The sequence below is a fragment of the Pelobates fuscus genome, chromosome 11 (genome assembly GCF_036172605.1).
Source record: "Pelobates fuscus isolate aPelFus1 chromosome 11, aPelFus1.pri, whole genome shotgun sequence".
NCBI classification, from domain to species: domain Eukaryota; kingdom Metazoa; phylum Chordata; class Amphibia; order Anura; family Pelobatidae; genus Pelobates; species Pelobates fuscus.
Window position 1 is genome coordinate 125,776,371 of NC_086327.1, and position 20,544 is coordinate 125,796,914.

The following is a 20,544-nucleotide window of genomic DNA, read 5'->3' on the forward strand; positions in this document are numbered from 1 at the left end:
GGATAGCCAAGTTAGTACATTGCAACAAAAATAGAGAGTATGAGACGAAAGCTTAGCTAAACTTAGAAGAAGTAGCTTTCTCTTCGGGAAATCCCCGCTCACATCTCAAAATCGTTTATGCTGACTTGTGCCATTACAGAGAGAACCCATATGTGTATTTTGTCTTATGTCATTTTCCTACATTGGACAATTGTGGCAAAGGGTGACGTTTAAAGCATGCTGAACTTTATTTGTCAAGCTAACAGAGTGTGAAGCTTGCTTTAAGCTCCACTTTTTGTCAAGATTGCCAAGATTCGGAAAAATAACATAAGCCAAAGTAGTCCCTAAAATTTGCTTGTACAAAGTTGAGAAATGTTAATTGAATTGATGTAAATTGACAAGGTAATTACAAAGTTTAAGCCTGGGCAGCTGGCCTAAATAACAGCTTAGTTGGAGACATAGATGTACGCAGCCCGTTTCTTTAAGATCTGTACCCCAGACTTTACAAAAATTAGTAAAAACTGCAATAGGCAATTAATCTTAAAATATATTTATTGAAATTCCAAATTAAACTTTACATACAAATTGTAAACATGATTAACAAAGCACACAATATTTTTTTTTAAAGCTAGTGATAATCTGATGTACATAGGTAGTAGATTTTTATGATTTCTATCTGTAGTCAGTTAATAAGCTATTGCCAAACTGACACAAAATGTACATTGAGGACATGATGGGGAAAAAGGGATGGCAGGTTGGCCTAGCCTCACTTGGCACACCCCTTGTAAGCTCATGTGGAGCATGTTTTTAATTTAGTCTAAAATCTACATTTGGTCAAATCCTGACCTTTTTTGATAATATTTTTTCGGTTATTTGCTTAGGAAAGAAAGAATATAGCCAGAGCCAGAGCTATAGCCAGAGCAACAACTTTGGATATCGCTCAAGATCAAACCTTTTTTGTATTGTACAAGTCCTATGTCCAAGTGACTGTGTTTCGTTTTTAATAATAAAATAATAAAATAAATAATAAAAAAAAAAGGATTGGATACCTTTTACGAGAAAATTCGATAAATATGAGAACATTTATTTGACTACAGCGCCATCTGCTGTTTCAGCTATATATTTGCAACAAAAATAAATTCAGTGGAACGCTCCAAACACCTAAACCACTTCACCTTGCAGATTTCATTGCCCAGAGCACCTGCCTTGCACAGACTTCACATTGAGTCGCATTGAGAAGTCTGTGATTGGAGAGCCACAGAAAGTCTGGGCTGGGGAAGATTACAAGAGATCTGCAGCTTTTGCAAACTTTTTTTTTTTAAACATATCTCCAATGAAAACAATGCATAATTGAATGCATGCATGTTAACATTGGGGGAATATCTACTAAGAAGTCATTTATTTATTATTTAATTTGAGCAGGTTAGTCTCCCTTTAAGAAGATGTTATCAATATCATAAAATCCACCATCATAATACAGTGCCCTGGAAGTGTACATAGACAATCCTACTTTGTTGTTAACATTTTTATTATCTAAATATTTCCCTGCCCCATTTTCCCAATTGATGTGCGCGCATGCGTGCGTGTGTGTCTGTGTGTCTCTATATATTTATGTATTGGTAATTCCTCACTACCAGCCCAAACTTTCCCTAAACGAAACCTGCCCTTCTAAAACAGTTACGTAACGTGGAGGGTATTAATCATTGGTCAGTGTCCTATTTAAATTTTCTTAGATAAAAAAATAGATATGTTTTAAAAATAAATAATTGTCAGTTATCCTACTTAAGGTTTGTGCTGCATTTTGTAAATGTTGCTCTATTTATCACCTGTTTGTTTCAATGTCAAAGCGCACATTTATAGTCATTCCATATAAATGCTATCCATCAGCACAGATTGGACGGTAGGCTTTTTTGATTGTGCCTTACATTATTCATCACAAAGGTGATTTTTAGATAGACAGCCTATGGGCAAGAGTGGTGCTGGAGTTTGAACCTTTTGTATGAGTATAAGGAACACATAACTGAATATTCTATATTTAGAAGTGTAAGTACGTGGAGATTATTGTTGGTGTTGAAGCTCAAGAAGTCACAACTTTCAAGCTCACACTTCCCAGCAGATCCTGCAAGGGTAACGATGTCCTTTTGCTTGACCACCCAAGAACTACTCAAGAGGTGAAGGATAGGTTAGGGACAATCCATAGTACTATACCCAGTTATGATTTTAATGCACTCTCGCTGTGTTTTGAGTTAGACCTCCAATATAATTGCCTGGCAATATAATAAGTACAAAAAATAATGTTGGTAAAATGCAAAACGTGTTTGTACCTCCATAGGACAAATCGTTTGTAAACATGGGACACAGAGACCCTGCTACAAAATAGTTTACTTTCATGACATCTCCCGGAGGGTGAACTTCGAGGAGGCCCAGGAATCATGTAAACGAGATGGTGGTCATCTAATGACTATACGATCCGAGGCAGAGCAAAGACTCATAGAGAAGCTTATCCAGAGCCTCACAACATCTGATGGTGATTTCTGGCTTGGTCTTAGGAGGACAGAAGAAGACATTCAGAACTCCAGTGACTGCCAGAGTCTATACAGTTGGGTAGATGGAAGTAAACCAACATTTTGGTGAGTGAGCTTTATCGAAGGATTTACCTTTGCACCCAACAAAACATATTCTAAAGCATTATTATCTTTATGGAGCACAGCTGCAATTTGTGCATCCCCATAATCAATACTAAAAGTTAAAACAAACCTGCCTGAATCTCTATCAATGCTGCTCATCACTGCTTCTCATTTTCTTATCTTTGTCTATATCCAAAATGTTCTTGCAACAGTGTCATGTCCTCACACACTGTGGATGTACTGTCAGTGCCTTCTAAGTACAATACAGACCATTTGTAATGCACCTTTAATGTGCTGTTAAAAGATTTCTGAATAGCGCTCCCCAGCAGCAATGCTAGTGAAATAATTAACTCATTATGGCCTGTATTGAATAATGATTAAATCATTAATTTGCCTCTAGCCTTAGGCAGTGCTGGTCAGGGAGGATTTGGGTGCCTAAGTCCCGGGTATGAGACTCTTTAGCCCCAGATCTCTACAGATAGTGGTAGGGAGGGACAGATAGATACTGGTGCGTTTTTTTTTGTTTTTAATTCATCATCTTAAAGCAGAAACTGGATAGAAAAGAGTAGCATAATACTCTGGATACTGAATACAAGATACTGTCAGGAGAGTGAGTGGTGATGATTGGGGGAACTGACACTTCTAGACAGCGGTAGCTCTGCCCAGTGTCTAGAAGTTTCAGGTGTAAGAAATATACAGAGACAACGTAGCCCTGTGTGTCTCTATTCCAGTGAAGTTCCAACAACGTCAAAATGGATATTTCATAAAGATTATATGTTCATCAAATGTTCATTTTTATAGTGGTGACAATGTCACCTCAAAACAGTGTCTGTATAATATTTTAAGAAAAGTCTGTTTTCTCTTAAATTTTTCTCTCTTTCCAAATAATTTACAAATTATGAATTCAACCCTCTTTCAGCTCCTCTACTTCCTTTTCCTTCTCTGCTGCACAATTTACTGTCCGTTAAATTATAAATTACTTTATAAATGGTAGCATTTGGTGTTAACCTGATCGTAAGATACTATTTTCCCCATCAATGCATATATTTATTGTTTCTTTTTTTATCTCAGGAACTGGTACGTGGATGAGCCATCATGTGGTAGTGAGGTATGCGTGGTCATGTACCACCAGCCCTCGGCCCCGCCGGGTGTAGGAGGCCTTTACAAGTTCCAGTGGAATGACGATCGATGCAACATGAAGAATAATTTCATCTGTAAATATTCCTTAGGTCAGTGACTCCTTATCTCTGCATTCCAATAACAGTACAATAGTAAGTTTTTTGTGTGTTTTTTTTAATTCTTTATTTTTGATATGCAGGTGAGTACAACAGTGCCTGTATCGCCACAACGGCATCAGCAGGCTCGATTTTCATGGTCATAACATAACAGCATTGTGGCATGTTGGGTTTGCATATATTTTTAAATAAAAAGGTAACCAATCGAAAAGTAAGTGTGTGAGTATTAATTTACATGCTTAGAAAATATATTATTAAATCAGGCTTAACATTCGTACTTAGTGTACGCTGGTACAGTAGATTTGTATTGTAAGATGCCCTGTCTAGTTAGCTAGGTGATAAACATTCAGTCTACAATGACATATAGGCTGAACACTGCTAGCTAATGCTGGTATAGCGAAGCCACACAGTGTGAAACTGGCTCAGCGGTGTAATCCACCATAGCAGCGGTGATTGTAGGGTGTATTACTATGCAATTGATAAGCTATTCTTATGCAGGAATTGAGTTAAGTTAGCAGAGCGGGAAACTCCTGGGAGAGAGATTTAGTGTATAGGCTAGTGTATCTGCAAGAACAATGCAAAGGACTATGAATAATTCTGTTCCCTCGCTATACTGGTCTCAACACCAAGATTCATACAAAGTAAAAAATCAAAATTACGATAACAGTAATTAGCATCATGTTTAGTCCTGTAGTTTGTATAGGTTGCAGATGAGAAGAAAGTGTAGGTATCAAGGGTATTCTGTCACTTCAAAACTACAGGGACAACGGTATAATGGCATTTCAGTTTAAACATATTTCTAACGCTAAGAAAACATTTTTGTACTTGTATGAGGGTATACAGGCTAAGTACATAACTATAATGATTGATGCTTGACAATACTAGGTTATTATAGCATATTGGCACGTTTTGCAGTATGGCAGTAGCTGGTTGGTATATGGCACCTATACAGTAAGTGGACATCTGTAGCCAGCTGTCTGTAATGAGAGATATATAGGAAATATATAAAAGACCTGCTACACTGATTAGGTAGAGGAATAACTATGCAAGATTAGAGGGTAATACACCCTAGGCTAAAGGGCAAAGAGGAGGGTAGTATCGTTAGTAAGTCGCATTGTGAGTCCACAATGGTTGGTGCTTACGGTCTCTGGGACCTCAGTCTCGGGGGTTCACCCGACTCCAGCTTTCGGCAGGAGCCTCTGTTATGCGGGAGGAGCAGCTGTGATCCCCTTCGCCGTCGTATGAATCTGCTGCCGGTGTTGGGCCTTGTACATGCAGGTACTGTTCGGCTGTGGCGTCCCTTGTCTGGGCTGTAGCAAGGATCTATCTTTGGCTACATGAGTGTCGGGTGGCTGTGTATCTCTGTCCCTCAGGGCTGTCTTGGTGGAGCCGGTGGTGCGGCGGGCAGGTGGTGTCTTTATGCCTACGTTTCGGCTGAGATACCTTGTGTGTTGTGGGTATCGTTGTCCCTGTAGGGTGGAGGAGGGTCCGCTTGAGCCTCCTTTGTCAATCCTTGACACCATTGCACTGCTACGGTTCGCTGTCTTGGGCTTGTGGAGGGCATTATGGATGTTGCGTCCCCATGATGAACCTGCTCCCACTGGTACCGTTGCTGATGTTGGGGGGTAACCCTGAGGTAGGCTTTCACCCTTTGGGAATCCACCCGGGTGGGTATGTGTGCCTCTCGACTCGGCACGTCTCCCGCCTCGCCGCCATGATAGGGCTCGGCTGGGTGTCGTCGCTGCGGTCTTTTGCTTTGTAGCTGGGGTCGGCTTGTGCCGCGGGTGGTCACCTGGCTGGTTCCGAACAGGCTGTTGCTGCTTACTTGCTAGCCTGCGCCAGAGTTGGCCCTGTGAGCGCTGAGGTGAGTATGCGGTAGCCATTTTGTGTTCTCCTCGTGGTCGCTTTGATGGACGAAATCCATGTGTGGCATCGGCGTGCTGTTGCATGCGCCTTTCAAGCTTCTGCCAAAAAGCTGTAAATATTGCTTCCAGCCTTGCTGTATAGTCAGCTTGCTCTGCGTGGCATTCTGCAGGTTTCTCTGTACTCTCCCTGAGTCGACCAGGAGCTCTCACGGCAGTGGTCCCGGGGGTAGTCTGAGTCTGGTGACTTGCAGGCTGTGTTATGGGGATGATCGTCCCCAGCGAGGATTGGGATGACCCCCGCCAGTCCAGAGGGGGGGGTAGCAGAGCTGTATTGGGTGTGTGAGCGTGCCCCCCGCTGGGAGATCGGCCGCCTCCCCCAGGCATCAGGCTCCACTCTGGCTTAGGCCGCATGGCCGGTTCAGGCAATATCGTCCCGTTTTGGTCCAGGACAGGTATCATCCTGTTCTCTGGTTGTTCCTTTGTCGCTCTCTGATCACCGTGAGTCGTGGCGTCAGTAGTTTAGCCAGGATTAGTGTTTATTGGCCCACCGGTGCTGGAGCTCTTATAAAACACGGCCGGCCATCTTGGTTGTCAGGCTCCGCCCCCACAATAGTAAGTTTTGACCTGTGAAGTCTTTGTTAACATTTCCATGGTTCCATATATAAAACTTTAAAATACGCACTAATAATTATATACAGATATTACAGGTTTCTTGGTCACCTTTATCCCATGGATAACCAAAATCGACACAAGATTGTCACAAACTCGAACACAAATGTCATGGACGACTTTCAGAGGGGTTCAAGATAAATTATTTGTCTTGGCTCCTTATGTGATCTGGCATTCTTGTCTTGTCCTGATTTTCATTGTGTCCAGAACACAGACCCTTCTTGGATGATGATAAATGATGGTTCTAGGTAGTCCTCTCTCTCTTTTGAATTATTTTCAGTTGCTTCTACATTATTCTATGAGTATTTTGTCTCTTACAGTATATCACTGAGATGCTCAGTCAATTCAGTAACCAGGTTTTTAACTAAAGTGTAAAGTGAATTTAAAATGTTAGCCAAAAAGAGCTGAAATGTAAACATTCTCCACATTAACTTTGCTTTCAGTTTGGCTAATGTGGACTAAAATGTTAAATTTACGTAGAATTTACTTGAAATTCACAATAGTTTACACTTTAAGAAACCACCCTGATCTAAGAAGTCCTAATATAGAATTTAAAGGGACTCTATAGTCACCATATAAAAGCAAGAAAGACAGGTCCCCCAGCCTTCCTTCTTGCTTTTCTATGAACTTTAATTTATAAAAAATAATTTTCGGAGAGTTTTTATATTCAAAACTTACCTCCGTTCCAGCGCCGAGCTCCCCGCTAGGCCGCGCCCCCTTTGTCGTCAAAATGACGAAATCGCGGGGCCCAATGGGACGGCTTTCCGCTGCACCAATCGCGTTCTTCATGCGCATGTGCGCGGAATGCGCGTTCGCGAGCTGAGCTGTCTGACTGACAGCTCAGCTCGCTTTCTAAAATTATCAATAATAATTATCAATATAATTTAGGGCCCCCACCCGCCCTGTGCGGCGGGTGGGGGCCCTAAAATTATCAATGAGGGGGGGGACCTACTGTCCCCCCCCCCGGCCCCCACCCCTGTGCGGCGGGTGGGGGCCCTAAAATTATCAATGAGGGGGGGACCTACTGTCCCCCCCCGGCCCCCACCCCTGAGCGGCGGGTGGGGGCCCTACAATTATCAATAAGGGGGGGACCTACTGTCCCCCCCCGGCCCCAACCCCTGTGCGGCGGGTGGGGGCCCTAAAATGATCAGTAAGGGGGGGGGACCTACTGCCCCCCCCCCCGGCCCCCACCCCTGAGCGGCGGGTGGGGGCCCTAAAATGATCAGTAGGGGGGGGGACCTACTGTCCCCCCCCGGCCCCCACCCCTGTGCGGCGGGTGGGGGCCCTAAAATGATCAATAAGGGGGGGGACCTACTGTCCCCCCCCAGCCCCCACCCCTGAGCGGCGGGTGGGGGCCCTACAATTATCAATAAGGGGGGGACCTACTGTCCCCCCCCGGCCCCCACCCCTGTGCGGCGGGTGGGGGCCCTAAAATGATCAGTAAGGGGGGGGGACCTACTGTCCCCCCCCCCGGCCCCCACCCCTGTGCGGCGGGTGGGGGCCCTACAATTATCAATAAGGGGGGGACCTACTGTCCCCCCCCGGCCCCAACCCCTGTGCGGCGGGTGGGGGCCCTAAAATGATCAGTAAGGGGGGGGGACCTACTGCCCCCCCCCCCGGCCCCCACCCCTGAGCGGCGGGTGGGGGCCCTAAAATGATCAGTAAGGGGGGGGGACCTACTGTCCCCCCCCGGCCCCCACCCCTGTGCGGCGGGTGGGGGCCCTAAAATGATCAATAAGGGGGGGGACCTACTGTCCCCCCCCGGCCCCCACCCCTGAGCGGCGGGTGGGGGCCCTACAATTATCAATAAGGGGGGGACCTACTGTCCCCCCCCCGGCCCCCACCCCTGTGCGGCGGGTGGGGGCCCTAAAATGATCAATAAGGGGGGGACCTACTGTCCCCCCCCCCCGGCCCCCACCCCTGAGTGGTGGGTGGGGGCCCTAAAATTATCAATAAGGGGGGGGGACCTACTGTCCCCCCCCCGGCCCCCACCCCTGAGCGGCGGGTGGGGGCCCTAAAATTATCAATAAGGGGGGGGGACCTATTGTCCCCGCCCGGCCCCCACCCCTGAGCGGTGGGTGGGGGCCCTAAATACAAAGGGGGGGGACCCTAGTTAACCCTCCCCCCCCCAAAAAAAAAATATCTCCCTACCTACCCCCCTCACCCTAAAAATAATGAGGGGGGACCATTAACTAAAAACCTGTAAAAAAATGAGATAAAATCAACTTACCATTCGATGTTTTCTTTCTTCTAAAATCTTCTTTCTTCAGCCCCAAAAAAGGCCAAATAAAAATCCATAATAACCGACGCAATTAAAAAAAAAAAAAAAAAAACGAGCGCAAAAAAAAATAATCCATCTTCACCCATGGAGGGCTCCGCGCAGACTGAGCTCCGCAGGGCGGGGGAAGGCTTATAAAGCCTTGCCCCGCCCTGCAATTAGGCTAAGAACACTCTGATTGGTGGGTTTAAGCCAATCAGAGTGCTCTTTGTCATTTTACAAGCGTGGGAAAGTTCTTTGGAATTTTCCCACGCTTGTAAAATGACACAGAGCACTGTGATTGGATGGATTTCAAGCCATCCAATCACAGTGCTCTTTGTCATTTTACAAGCGTGGGAAAGTTCTTTGGAATTTTCCCACGCTTGTAAAATGACACAGAGCACTGTGATTGGATGGATTTCAAGCCATCCAATCACAGTGCTCTTTGTCATTTTACAAGCGTGGGAAAGTTCTTTGGAATTTTCCCACGCTTGTAAAATGACACAGAGCAATGTGATTGGATGGCTTGAAATCCATCCAATCACAGTGCTCTGTGTCATTTTACAAGCGTGGGAAAATTCCAAAGAACTTTCCCACGCTTGTAAAATGACAAAGAGCACTGTGATTGGATGGATTTCAAGCCATCCAATCACATTGCTCTGTGTCATTTTACAAGCGTGGGAAAATTCCAAAGAACTTTCCCACGCTTGTAAAATGACAAAGAGCACTCTGATTGGCTTAAACCCACCAATCAGAGTGTTCTTAGCCTAATTGCAGGGCGGGGCAAGGCTTTATAAGCCTTCCCCCGCCCTGCGGAGCTCAGTCTGCGCGGAGCCCTCCATGGGTGAAGATGGATTATTTTTTTTTGCGCTCGTTTTTTTTTTTTTTTTTTTTAATTGCGTCGGTTATTATGGATTTTTATTTGGTCTTTTTTGGGGCTGAAGAAAGAAGATTTTAGAAGAAAGAAAACATCGAATGGTAAGTTGTTTTTATCTCATTTTTTTACAGGTTTTTAGTTAATGGTCCCCCCTCATTATTTTTAGTGTGAGGGGGGTAGGTAGGGAGATAAGTTTTTTTTTTTTTGGGGGGGGGGGGAGAGGGTTAATTTTAGGGCCCCCACCCACCGCTCAGGGGTGGGGGCCGGGGGGGGGGGCAGTAGGTCCCCCCCCTTATTGTGAATTTTAGGGCCCCCACCCGCCGCACAGGGGTGGGGGCCGGGGGGGGACAGTAGGTCCCCCCCCTATTGTGAATTTTAGGGCCCCCACCCACCGCTCAGGGGTGGGGGCCGGGGGGGGGCAGTAGGTCCCCCCCCTTATTGTGAATTTTAGGGCCCCCACCCGCCGCACAGGGGTGGGGGCCGGGGGGGACAGTAGGTCCCCCCCTATTGTGAATTTTAGGGCCCCCACCCACCGCTCAGGGGTGGGGGCCGGGGGGGGGACAGTAGGCCCCCCCCCCCTTATTGTGAATTTTAGGGCCCCCACCCGCCGCACAGGGGTGGGGGCCGGGGGGGGGGCAGTATGTCCCCCCCTTATTTTTTATTTTAAGGCCCCCACCCACCGCACAGGGGTGGGGGCCGGGGGGGGACAATAGGTCCCCCCTTATTGATAATTTTAGTGCCCCCACCCGCCGCACAGGGGTTGGGGCCGGGGGGGCAGTATGTGCCACCCTTATTTTTAGGGCCCCCACTCACCGCTCAGGGGTGGGGGCCGGGGGGGGGGGAGGAGAGTAGGTCCGTCCCCCCCCCCCCCCTTCAACCACTATTGTGGCCAGACAGCATCCCTGTGGGTTCGGGCTTCAGCTGTCAGCTGAAGCCACGCCCACAGCAGTGCTGACAGGCTGTCAGCACACAAAGCGCGTTCACAGTGCTTTGTGTGCTGATAGCCCGTCTGATGCATTCACCCAGAATGCATCGGACGAGAGGCCTTTTTAGGGCCTCTGAACTCGGAAGTCCCTCTGGTGGCCGTCTGATTGACTGCAACAAGAGGTGTTCCAAGCTTCCAATGTAAACACTGCATTTTCTCAGAAAATACAGTGCTTACAAGAAAAAGGCTCCGGGTAGCTGTAGCACTCACCTAAACAACCTCATTAAGCTGAAGTTGTTCAGGTGACTATAGTGTCCCTTTAAGCTATAGAATAGATTAGTTAGCTTCAGAGTTACATGACTTCCTAGCACATACACAAACAGTTTTATTATTGATACACCTGTATGCTTCCTTCTTCTTAATGGTGCACATCAACCCTTTATTTATCCAAGACCTACTTTTATTTTGAAAAGACGAGATGTATTGTGGGGAATGTTTTCTCAGTACATGAATGAGTGCTTGAAGGACTCATGACAAATAGTTGTGTGGGTGATATGGAACTTGGGATTCAGGGTTTGATGACATTGTACATGAATCTAGGAAATCTGGCAGTCCCCTGGCTCTAGCACATATAGAATGAGGAGATGGTTAGGTAGAACGTAGAACTGACCACCACTTGGTCTTTAGTGTAGGCCAGATGCTTGGGAACCACCGGAACCACCATTGTGGAATACCATTGAGTAATCTCATTGCATGAGTCAATGAAGGAATGGGGTTCTGCCTGGTTACTATTCACCCAAACATGCAAAAGGCAAGTAACATGGAAGGTGAAAATGGAGTGAAATTTGTTTACAACTCTATCTTAGAAATCAAAACATTTTTGTGATGGAAAGCCACTGTGTTGGGCCATGCTAGGTTGGTACAGGAACTTCAGCATAGTTTTTAATCTTATGAGATGATGAGTCAGGGCTCTTTTGACTTATCCTGAGTACCCTCAATTTTTAGTTTAGTGAGGTTTTGCTATGGAGAGGGATTTGTTACTAATAGCTCATCCTATTGGCAGCTTTCGATCTTTGCCTGCACACTAATTAGAGCTTCACAGACCTCCAGGCGAGGAGATAAGCATTAGTAGAACGTAATGTTGGGAGTTATACCAACATCCTCTGATTAACCTGCCTGCAGGACTATTATCGACAGGCAGCGTAACAAAAAGAGTGTTTTTTAGAGGCTCACATTAAATCTGCCTCCCTGTATTTTAGATAGTTTCATCTGTAGATCTGCATCCTATAAAATAATCATTATTTAACCAGGATTAAAATATATAGGAGGAGATATATCATAGCAAAAACAGGTGGCATCCTGGGCAAAGTGCAAAATATGAACAAATCCTTATATAAACTAAAAATGCACCCATAATAGCACATTTTGTTTTGATAAATCTCTCTTAGTTTCTTGCTAGTGTTTACTTGCGTCCCGAAGGGGAAAGATGCAACAAACTGATTGGAACAAATATTAAAATACTATATCTGGAGCACTAACAATTATGGTACCTCACCAGCTAACCTATGAAACCTGATCTATATTAAATAAGTGTATCTAGTGTTTTATTCCTATTGTATTTTCTTTTCTTATTTTTGTAGCCAATATACTACTGTGTGGGCACATTTTAACTAATTCTTCATGATTATTTTTGATAAATTACCCCTTTGTTTCTTCTATTTTTTGCCCAAACATCAGACTCTTTACATTTTAAAAGAGCGTGATCATCTACACTTTCTTTACATACATATATCCAATAAGACATTAATCTCTAGCGTTCGTTTCATAATCTTAAAATATATCATTACAATGTATTAGCTCTTTTTAAACATTAGTAAATGCAGCGTATATTCAAAAACTCTATCTTCATCGAGAAGCAATGCTCAGTGTGTGAAATGCTTTTTATTGATTTATATTTTTTGAAAACACTTTTTTATTTTGTATTTCTCTTTCTCTCCTGTAGAAACAGCAACAAATCCTCCAACTCGAAACTCTTCCTTTGTCGGTGAGTTAGAAGTTGACGTATTTTATGGGAAAAAGGGTGTCTTATTGTAGGAATTCAACTTAAACAATGTGCAATTTGGGAGCTTAAATTTATTTATTAGTGACATTTTTAAAGTGCCAACATATTCTGCAGCGCTGCACAACGCTGGGAAAAGATGGAGAGATGACCTGCTGTTAGAGAAGGGAAAGAAGGATTTGTTACAGTTGTACTCATATGTGGGAAATTTAGCTCTACCTCGTCCACGAGATCCACACCCCCTGTCAGCACCGTAGTGAGTCATGGAGCTAGAGCAACCTCTAGCATCTTGCTATCCTGGGTAGAAACCTTGGGGCTTTATTGCCCTGAGGCCAGATGTCCAAAATCTGTTCGAGACACGGCCTTTCTTTCGTCAGTCGTTTGAAAAACAAACCTGAGGATCAAGGGGTTAAGCTTATTCTGGAGTGTTGTCTGTGACTTGCTCAGTTGAGAAGATATTACATGTTTCTGTAACTCTTTCAAGAACGGTTCGACAAACAACATTCCCTGTGCTTGGGGGCCCAGCTCCTTTGTGCTGAGGTCCATCAGTTTCAGATCAATCCTGAATAATATGTGACAGACAGGCAACAGGGTGTGTAAAACCCACACCTCTATGAGACAATTGTACAAAAACAATCACTTATTGTAGTAATGAAAGCAGCTTCCTCTCAGGATATTCCAGACTTTATCCCTTACAAAATGGAAAATGTATACAGATGGCAGAGGAGTATAGCGGATAATCTACACAAACAAAACATAACACAATAGTGTGATATTGTAAACAAACATAAGAACTGCGCAAATATAAGAGGAATTCACAAGATGTAGATAGTAAAATCGCCTTAGGGTTCCTCCCTAAGGCGGGGTATTTCCAGAACTCCCTCTCAGCTGGTTGATGGTATCACCACAATATGGAAGTCCGGACTCAAGAAATGGTTAAGAAATCTGCTTTATTTAGTATGTATAAAAAGTAAAAAAACAAATATGGTCCAACATGTTTCGTCTGACAAAGACTTCTTCAGGGACACAATAATAAAAACAAATAAAAATATCCTAACAAAAGGACAAAATAGCAGCTGCTATATTGTGGCGATACTATCAACCAGCTGAGAGGGAGTTCTGGAAATACCCCCCCATATCCAAGGGGTGGCACCCTAAGACGATTTTACTATCTACATCTTGTGAGTTCCTCTTCTATTTGCACAGTTCTTATGTTTGTTTACAATATCACACAATCCTGAATAAGACAGCCTTGCCAAGGGCAGCGTCAGTCAAATAAAGAATCTGGAAAACAGGACCCAAAGCACCCAGCATTTTGTCTTGGACAAATTTTAGATTCTTCTCCAAGGCATTTGGAGGTTCTCTGCCCGAGTGTGTCATAACGGCAACCATGGCTTGGTCAAACACCAGTGTTTGTGAGACTTTATCCGCAAGGACAGGGCACTGACATTTAGAGTGTAAACGGTTCTTAACCTCTTTCTCGACGTACCAAATCCACTGCTGAATCCACTTAGCAACATGTGCTGGACAATGCCATTCCATGGAAGAGGGATGATGTACATTACGCAGGTCGAATATGGCCATACCCGTAGCATCAGTGATTATCTCAGTTGGTAAACTCAGCGGGAATAGGGGCAGTTGCATGGGACTCACCCACGAAAGTCTCTTTAGCATAAGGTAAGTCTGAGAGCAGGTCATGCATCCAATCATTAACTTCCAATTCTGACCAGTCTACCCGTCATTCATAAACTACAGAGAATGGGTGGGAAATAATTGTCATCAACTTCTGACGACCATCTATCCACTTTTGGGACCTCAGGGTCCCAGGTTGTCTTACTCCATTTAACTTTACCCTTATCTTTAGAGGGTTTAAATGATCCACCTTTGCAATGACTTATTGAGGATCTGTTAGATGTTCTGGTTAGGGGAGGAATCCCTCCTCGCTTCAAGCCAGGAGAGAGACCACTTGAAAAGCGAGCAGTGTGCAGCGCTGCTATCAATAAGTGGTCTACCACCAGAACATAAGATCAAGAAGCAGAATACGGACGCTCACAGTATAAGGTTCTTAGGGAAAACAAGTAAATATCAAGGAACCTAGAAAAAAATAATTCTATGTGTAAAGCAGACAGAATCAAATATCACCAAAATGTAAATCTAATATGTAAGTCTAATCTACAAATCAAAGCAGGTAGCACCATAATAGTAAGAGCATACTCTGACTTGAACTGGAGGGAGGAGTAATACATAAAGAGGAAGTGCTATTTTGGTTTTACCGTTTCTTTGATTGCATGTTACTTTACTGTAGTTTTGCTGCTATGGAGGGGCAGTAAAGAGAGAATGCAAAATATAAAGCTTCCTGCCAAGCGGTGAAATTGTATTATTTTATTTTTAGAGATTATGTTGTTGGTTTTTTTTTACTATGTAAGTATTATTAATTATTTGCTTGTTTGGCTTTGTTGGGAGTAATCATTCATTCAATATTGTTCTGCGTGTAAAAAAAAAACATGGTTTATCATACTCTTGATACAATTTTATATTTTTATCCCCCAAGTTTGAAGTTCTGTCATATATTCTTTTTCCAAAGTGATTTCTTCAGTTTCAGTTAGGTTTATAAAATAAAGAGTTCGGAAACGTTAAAGACATGTTCAGGATACGTTAAACTTCACCTTTTTTGAAATATTCTGTCATTTTTTTTTTTTTAATCTCTAGAGAGAATGTATAATTATATTTTCATCCTAAACTCCAACTCATGATCAGGACTGTATTTGAGATATGTTCAGTAGATACACTAAGTTCCGTTACAATACTGTATGTATTTTGTTGCAGATGCCGGGACAGGTAACTTGAACCCCAAACATCCCACAGTATCTGTGAAGAGCACAAATGAAACAACTCGAGAGGCTGAAGGTAATTTAGCCGTCAAATCCCGTTTGATCACTTTTCATACCAAATTTATATAATCTTACATTGCATGATAGCGTTGTATCATTGATATGAAGTTATTAACTGATTGTTACTGTGATGTTTCAGAGACTTTCATACATTATATCCTCATTGCCACAATACCTCTTACGACACTCCTGTTGATTTTTATCGGAGTGCTATGCTGCTGCATTGCAGAAAAACGGTAAGTGTGTTTTGTTGTTGTTGTTGTTGATTTTACTGTTGCTTTTGAACAGAGTCTAGAGTGCAAAAGTACATACCTCACTTGAACAGAGGTTTTCAAGTGCATTGGGCAAGCTATATTGATACCACTAACTTGAAAGGAGAGTGAAAGAGGAGGACCTGTATTAGGAGGAGGAAAGACAAGGAGCTCAGTTTTAGAGAGATTGAGTTTCAGAAAGCGGGAGGACATCCAGTCAGAGATGGAAGAAAGGCAAGCAGTGACACGTTGCAGGACGGCAGGGGAGAGGTCCGGGGAGGAGAGATATAGCTGGGTGTCATCAGCATACAGGTGGTAGTGGAATCCAAATGAGGTAATAAGTTTGCCAAGAGAGGCATTATAAAGAGAAAATAGAAGGGGACCAAGGAGAGAGCCAAACTAAGACAGGACGAAGGGAGGAGGTATCATTAGAAAAGGAGACACTAAGTGAGCGTTGGGAGAGATAAGAGGAAAACTACAAGAGGACAGAGTCACAGAGACCGAGTGATTGAAGAGTTTGAAGGAGGAGAGCATGATCAACGGTGTCAAAGGCAGCATAGAGGTCAAGAAGAATTAGTATGGAGTACTGGTCTCTGGATTTAGCTGCGATTAAGTCGTTAGTAACTTTGATAAGAGCACTTTCAGTAGAGTGGAGAGGGTGGGTGCCAGATTAAAGAGGGTCAAGAAGAGAGTTGGAATTGAAGAAGTGAGACGTATGGGTAAAGACAAGTTTTTCCAGAAGCTTTGAGGAAAAAGAGAGCAGGAATATTGGACAATAGTTAGTGGGGGAGGACGGGTCAAGAGATGTTTTTTTCAGGATAGGTACTACAGTGGCATGTCTAAGGTCAGCAGGGGCAATGCCAGAAGAGAGAGAGTAGTTTAAGATGTGTGTTAAGGAAGGCACAAGACATGGGGAGAGAGATCTGATAAGGTGAGATGGGACAGGATCAAGCGGGCAAGTGGTGGGGCGAGAGGTAAGGAGAAGCGCAGCCACCTCATGTTCAGTAGCCTGGGAGAAAGTCTAAAGGGTAGGAAAGGCATGATCTACGTGTGGTTGGGAAAGAGAATGGCAAGGTGGGGAGAATTCTTAGCTGTTTCATCTTGTCTGTAAAGTAGCATGCAAAGCTATCGGCTGCTAGGTCAGTTTGAGGGGTGGCGACAGCAGGGCAAAGAAGAGAGTTAAAGGTGTCAAAGAGACACTAATGAGAGAGGAAAAGTATGACTGGTGAGGGCAAGGGATGCGCTGTATGAACACAATATGAATCTATAATGGAGATGGTCTGCCTTGGTGCGAGACTTCCTCCAGGAGCATTCAGCACAACGAGAGCATCTTTGCAGGTAGCATGTTGATTTAGTATACCATGGTTAAGGGGCGTGTCCTCCTTGAGGTGCTTGTTTGGAGTGGGGCTGCAGCGTTGAAGGCAGAGGTGAGGATAGTGTTACATGCGGAGATGGCCAATGAGGGACAGGAGAGGGAAGGGATGGACAGCAGTTGTGAATCAATATCAGCTGACAGCTGTTGGAGGTCAATAGAATTAAGGTCCCTCCTGAGTTGAGGGGGGTTAGGCTGAGGTTGTTGGGTGAGGGGGTACTTGAGAGCAAACAATAAGAGATGGTGATCAGAGAGAGGAAATGGAGTGTTGCAGATATTAGATACTGTACGTGCATGAGAGAAAATGAGGTTGAGGGTATTGCCTGTTACATGGGTGGGAGAATTAGCCCACTGTAATAGCCCGAAGGAGGTATTATTTTATAATACTGTTGTCAGGGTACCTGAGGTCTCTACCTCCGAGAGAGGTAGAGACTTAGACGTTTATCCGTCCGGACGCCATGTTTCTCCTGTTCCTCGCGGTCGACCCGTTCACATAGACGCCGGCCGCGAGGGAGTTACTTCCTTATGTAGCATGGTGCCCGGAGACCGACGTCATGACGCCAATCCGGAATGACCTGTCACTCAATCCATTGGAGACCAATCAGGACTCGTCGGAGGCGTGTCTATCCTCTCTAGCCAGGGTATTTAAACATACTTCGCCCTGTTGCTCATTGCCCTGTCGTGGTTCTAGCCTGTCTAGTCACACAGTGCTCTGGTGTTTTTCAGTTATCCTTTTGGTTACGACCCGGCTTGTTTGACTTACCCTGTTTACCTCTGTTATCCTTGACCCGGCTTGTTACTCGCTTACCTGTCCTCTCGTTCCCTCGACCTCGGCTTGTCTCTGACCATTCTCTATACTCTCTGTACGTTAGTCCGGCCATTCTAAGGTCCGGTATACGTACCCTGTACCTGTTTGTACTTTGTGTGTTGGATCCCTGACCCGATCCTGACATTACGACAGGGCCAATGGATCCTGCAGATACAAACAGTCAGGTTTGTCCCTCTGATTCCAGGTTTGATGCCATGGAACACAGAATGGACCAAATGGCCTTAGCACTACAGGCGTTATTATCTCGTGCTAATAACCCACCAGAGGAGACGCGTACTACTCCAATTTCCTCTGTAAATTCAGGCCTAGAGGTAGCCACTGTAGGTGCCTCTTCCCGTATTACCCCACCAGTACGTTATGGTGGTTCACCGGAGAAGTGTCGTGGTTTTTTAAACCAGATCAGTATTCATTTTGAATTACAACCTCGCTCCTATCCTACCGATAGGGCAAAGGTTGGATTTATTATCACCTTACTCATTGAGAAAGCTCTGAGATGGGCCAACCCATTATGGGAGAACGATAACCCGTTGGTATATAATTATAATGCCTTTGTAGCTGCCTTTAGAAGAACTTTTGACCTGCCTGGTAGGAAGGTCAATGCAGCCAGATTACTGTTGCGCCTGAGACAGGAGAACCGAACACTTGTGGATTATGCACTAGAGTTCAGGTCTCTGGCGGCAGAAGTCAAGTGGAATGAGCAGGCTTATATAGATGTATTTTTGAACGGGTTATCAGATGTTATCCTTGACGAAGTTGCTACTAGGGAGCTGCCTGAGAATTTAGAGGACTTAATTTCGTTAATTTCTCGCATTGATGAGCGTTTAAGAGAGAGACAGAACACTCGAGAGAGGAATCTTAGACCTACCTTTAAGTTAGCACCCGCATTTCAAAGTCCTGATTCCAATACCTCACTGTTTCCTGAACCTATGCAGATAGGCAATACTCGCCTTTCAGAGGAGGAGAGACAGTACAGGAGAAGGGAGGGATTATGTATGTATTGTGGAGTCAGAGGTCACTTGCGCCTGAATTGTCCTATTCGCTCGGGAAACGCCCGCACCTAAGTTTCTCTAGAGGACAGGCCTTGGGTGTTTCTATTTTGTCCTCTACTCATGATTATAAAAATCACAGGTTGCTGTTACCAGTTTCTTTAACGTGGGAGAAGGGAGTGCTAAAGACCATGGCCTTGATAGATTCCGGTGCTGCTGAGAATTTTATCGACCAAGCCTTTGCTACTAAACACACTATCCCATCCCAGTTAAGAAAGATACCTTTGGCCGTTGAGGCCATAGATGGTAGACCGCTACTCGAGCCTGTTATCTCGCGTGAGACTATACCTATTAACTTGACTGTTGGTATCTTACACGAGGAGAACTTATCACTTATGCTCATTTCGTCTCCCTCTGTTCCCATAGTTCTGGGGTACCCATGGTTAAGGAGACATAATCCTATTATCGATTGGGAGTTAGGGGAAATACTCTCATGGGGTCAGGGTTGTCAGGAGAGGTGTTTACGCAGGGTATCCCCATTGGCTGTAATTAACACACCAGACAGTTCTACCCAGTCTAAGGGGATACAGATACCCCCTCTATACCTGGATTTAAAAGCAGTGTTCGACAAAAAGAACGCTGATACGCTACCCCCACACAGGACATTTGATTGTAAAATTAATCTATTACCTGGTACCATGCCGCCCAGGGGTCATGTATACCCTCTATCCACTAAAGAGAATGCTGTTTTAGAGGAGTATATTCAGGAGAATTTAGACAAGGGATTCATTAGGAGATCTTCCTCTCCTGCCGGGGCTGGATTTTTTTTTTGTTAAAAAGAAGGATGGTTGACTCAGACCTTGCATCGATTACCGAGGTTTGAATAAAATAACCATCAGAAATGCCTATCCTATTCCCCTGATTACCGAGCTCTTTGACCGGTTAAAGGATTCTAAAATTTTCACCAAGTTGGATCTCAGAGGGGCATATAACTTGGTGAGAATCCAGCAAGGCCACGAGTGGAAGACAGCGTTTAATACCCGCTATGGTCATTATGAGTACACGGTCATGCCCTTTGGTCTTTGCAACGCACCTGCAGTTTTGCAAGATTTGATTAACGAAGTTCTTAGGGAATTCCAACATGATTGTGTTATTGTCTACCTGGATGACATACTCATACACTCTAGAGAGATTGAGACTCACCATAGACAAGTCAGAAAGGTGTTACACAAACTTCTGCAACACGGTTTATACTGTAAGTTGGAGAAATGCAGTTTTGACCAGACCCAGATAGACTTTCTGGGATACGTGATTTCTTGGGAAGGCTTTAAGATGGATCCTGACAAACTCCAGTCTATTCTAGATTGGCCATTGCCTAAGGGACTCAAGGCTATTCAGAGGTTTATTGGGTTCTCCAATTATTATAGGCGCTTCATTAAGGGTTACTCGTCTATTATTGCGCCCATTACCAATATGACCAAACAGGGGGCGGATACTAAGACGTGGTCTACTGAAGCTCTAGTTGCTTTCAAGAATCTCAAAGAACTTTTTGCCTCTGCTCCAATTTTAGTCCATCCTGATACGACTTTGCCGTTTCTACTCGAGGTCGATGCCTCTGAGACAGGAGTAGGTGCGGTTCTGTCACAAAGGTTAGGGGTGGATAAACCACTACACCCGTGTGGTTTTTTTTCCAGGAAACTTTCTGGGCCTGAGAGCAGATAT

At 44.4% G+C, this 20,544-nt stretch overlaps 1 protein-coding gene across 2 annotated transcripts in view; it reads left to right on the top strand.

The window, feature by feature from the left end:
* Positions 1 to 20,544, top strand: part of LAYN (layilin) — a 43,539-nt gene that overhangs the window by 19,550 nt on the left and 3,445 nt on the right. For both annotated transcript variants that reach the window (XM_063437202.1, XM_063437203.1), the window contains 5 exons: positions 2,312 to 2,609; positions 3,678 to 3,835; positions 12,437 to 12,478; positions 15,320 to 15,400; positions 15,524 to 15,620. In XM_063437202.1, coding sequence (XP_063293272.1) covers positions 2,312 to 2,609; positions 3,678 to 3,835; positions 12,437 to 12,478; positions 15,320 to 15,400; positions 15,524 to 15,620 — 676 coding nt within the window. The remainder of the gene's footprint in view (positions 1 to 2,311; positions 2,610 to 3,677; positions 3,836 to 12,436; positions 12,479 to 15,319; positions 15,401 to 15,523; positions 15,621 to 20,544) is intronic.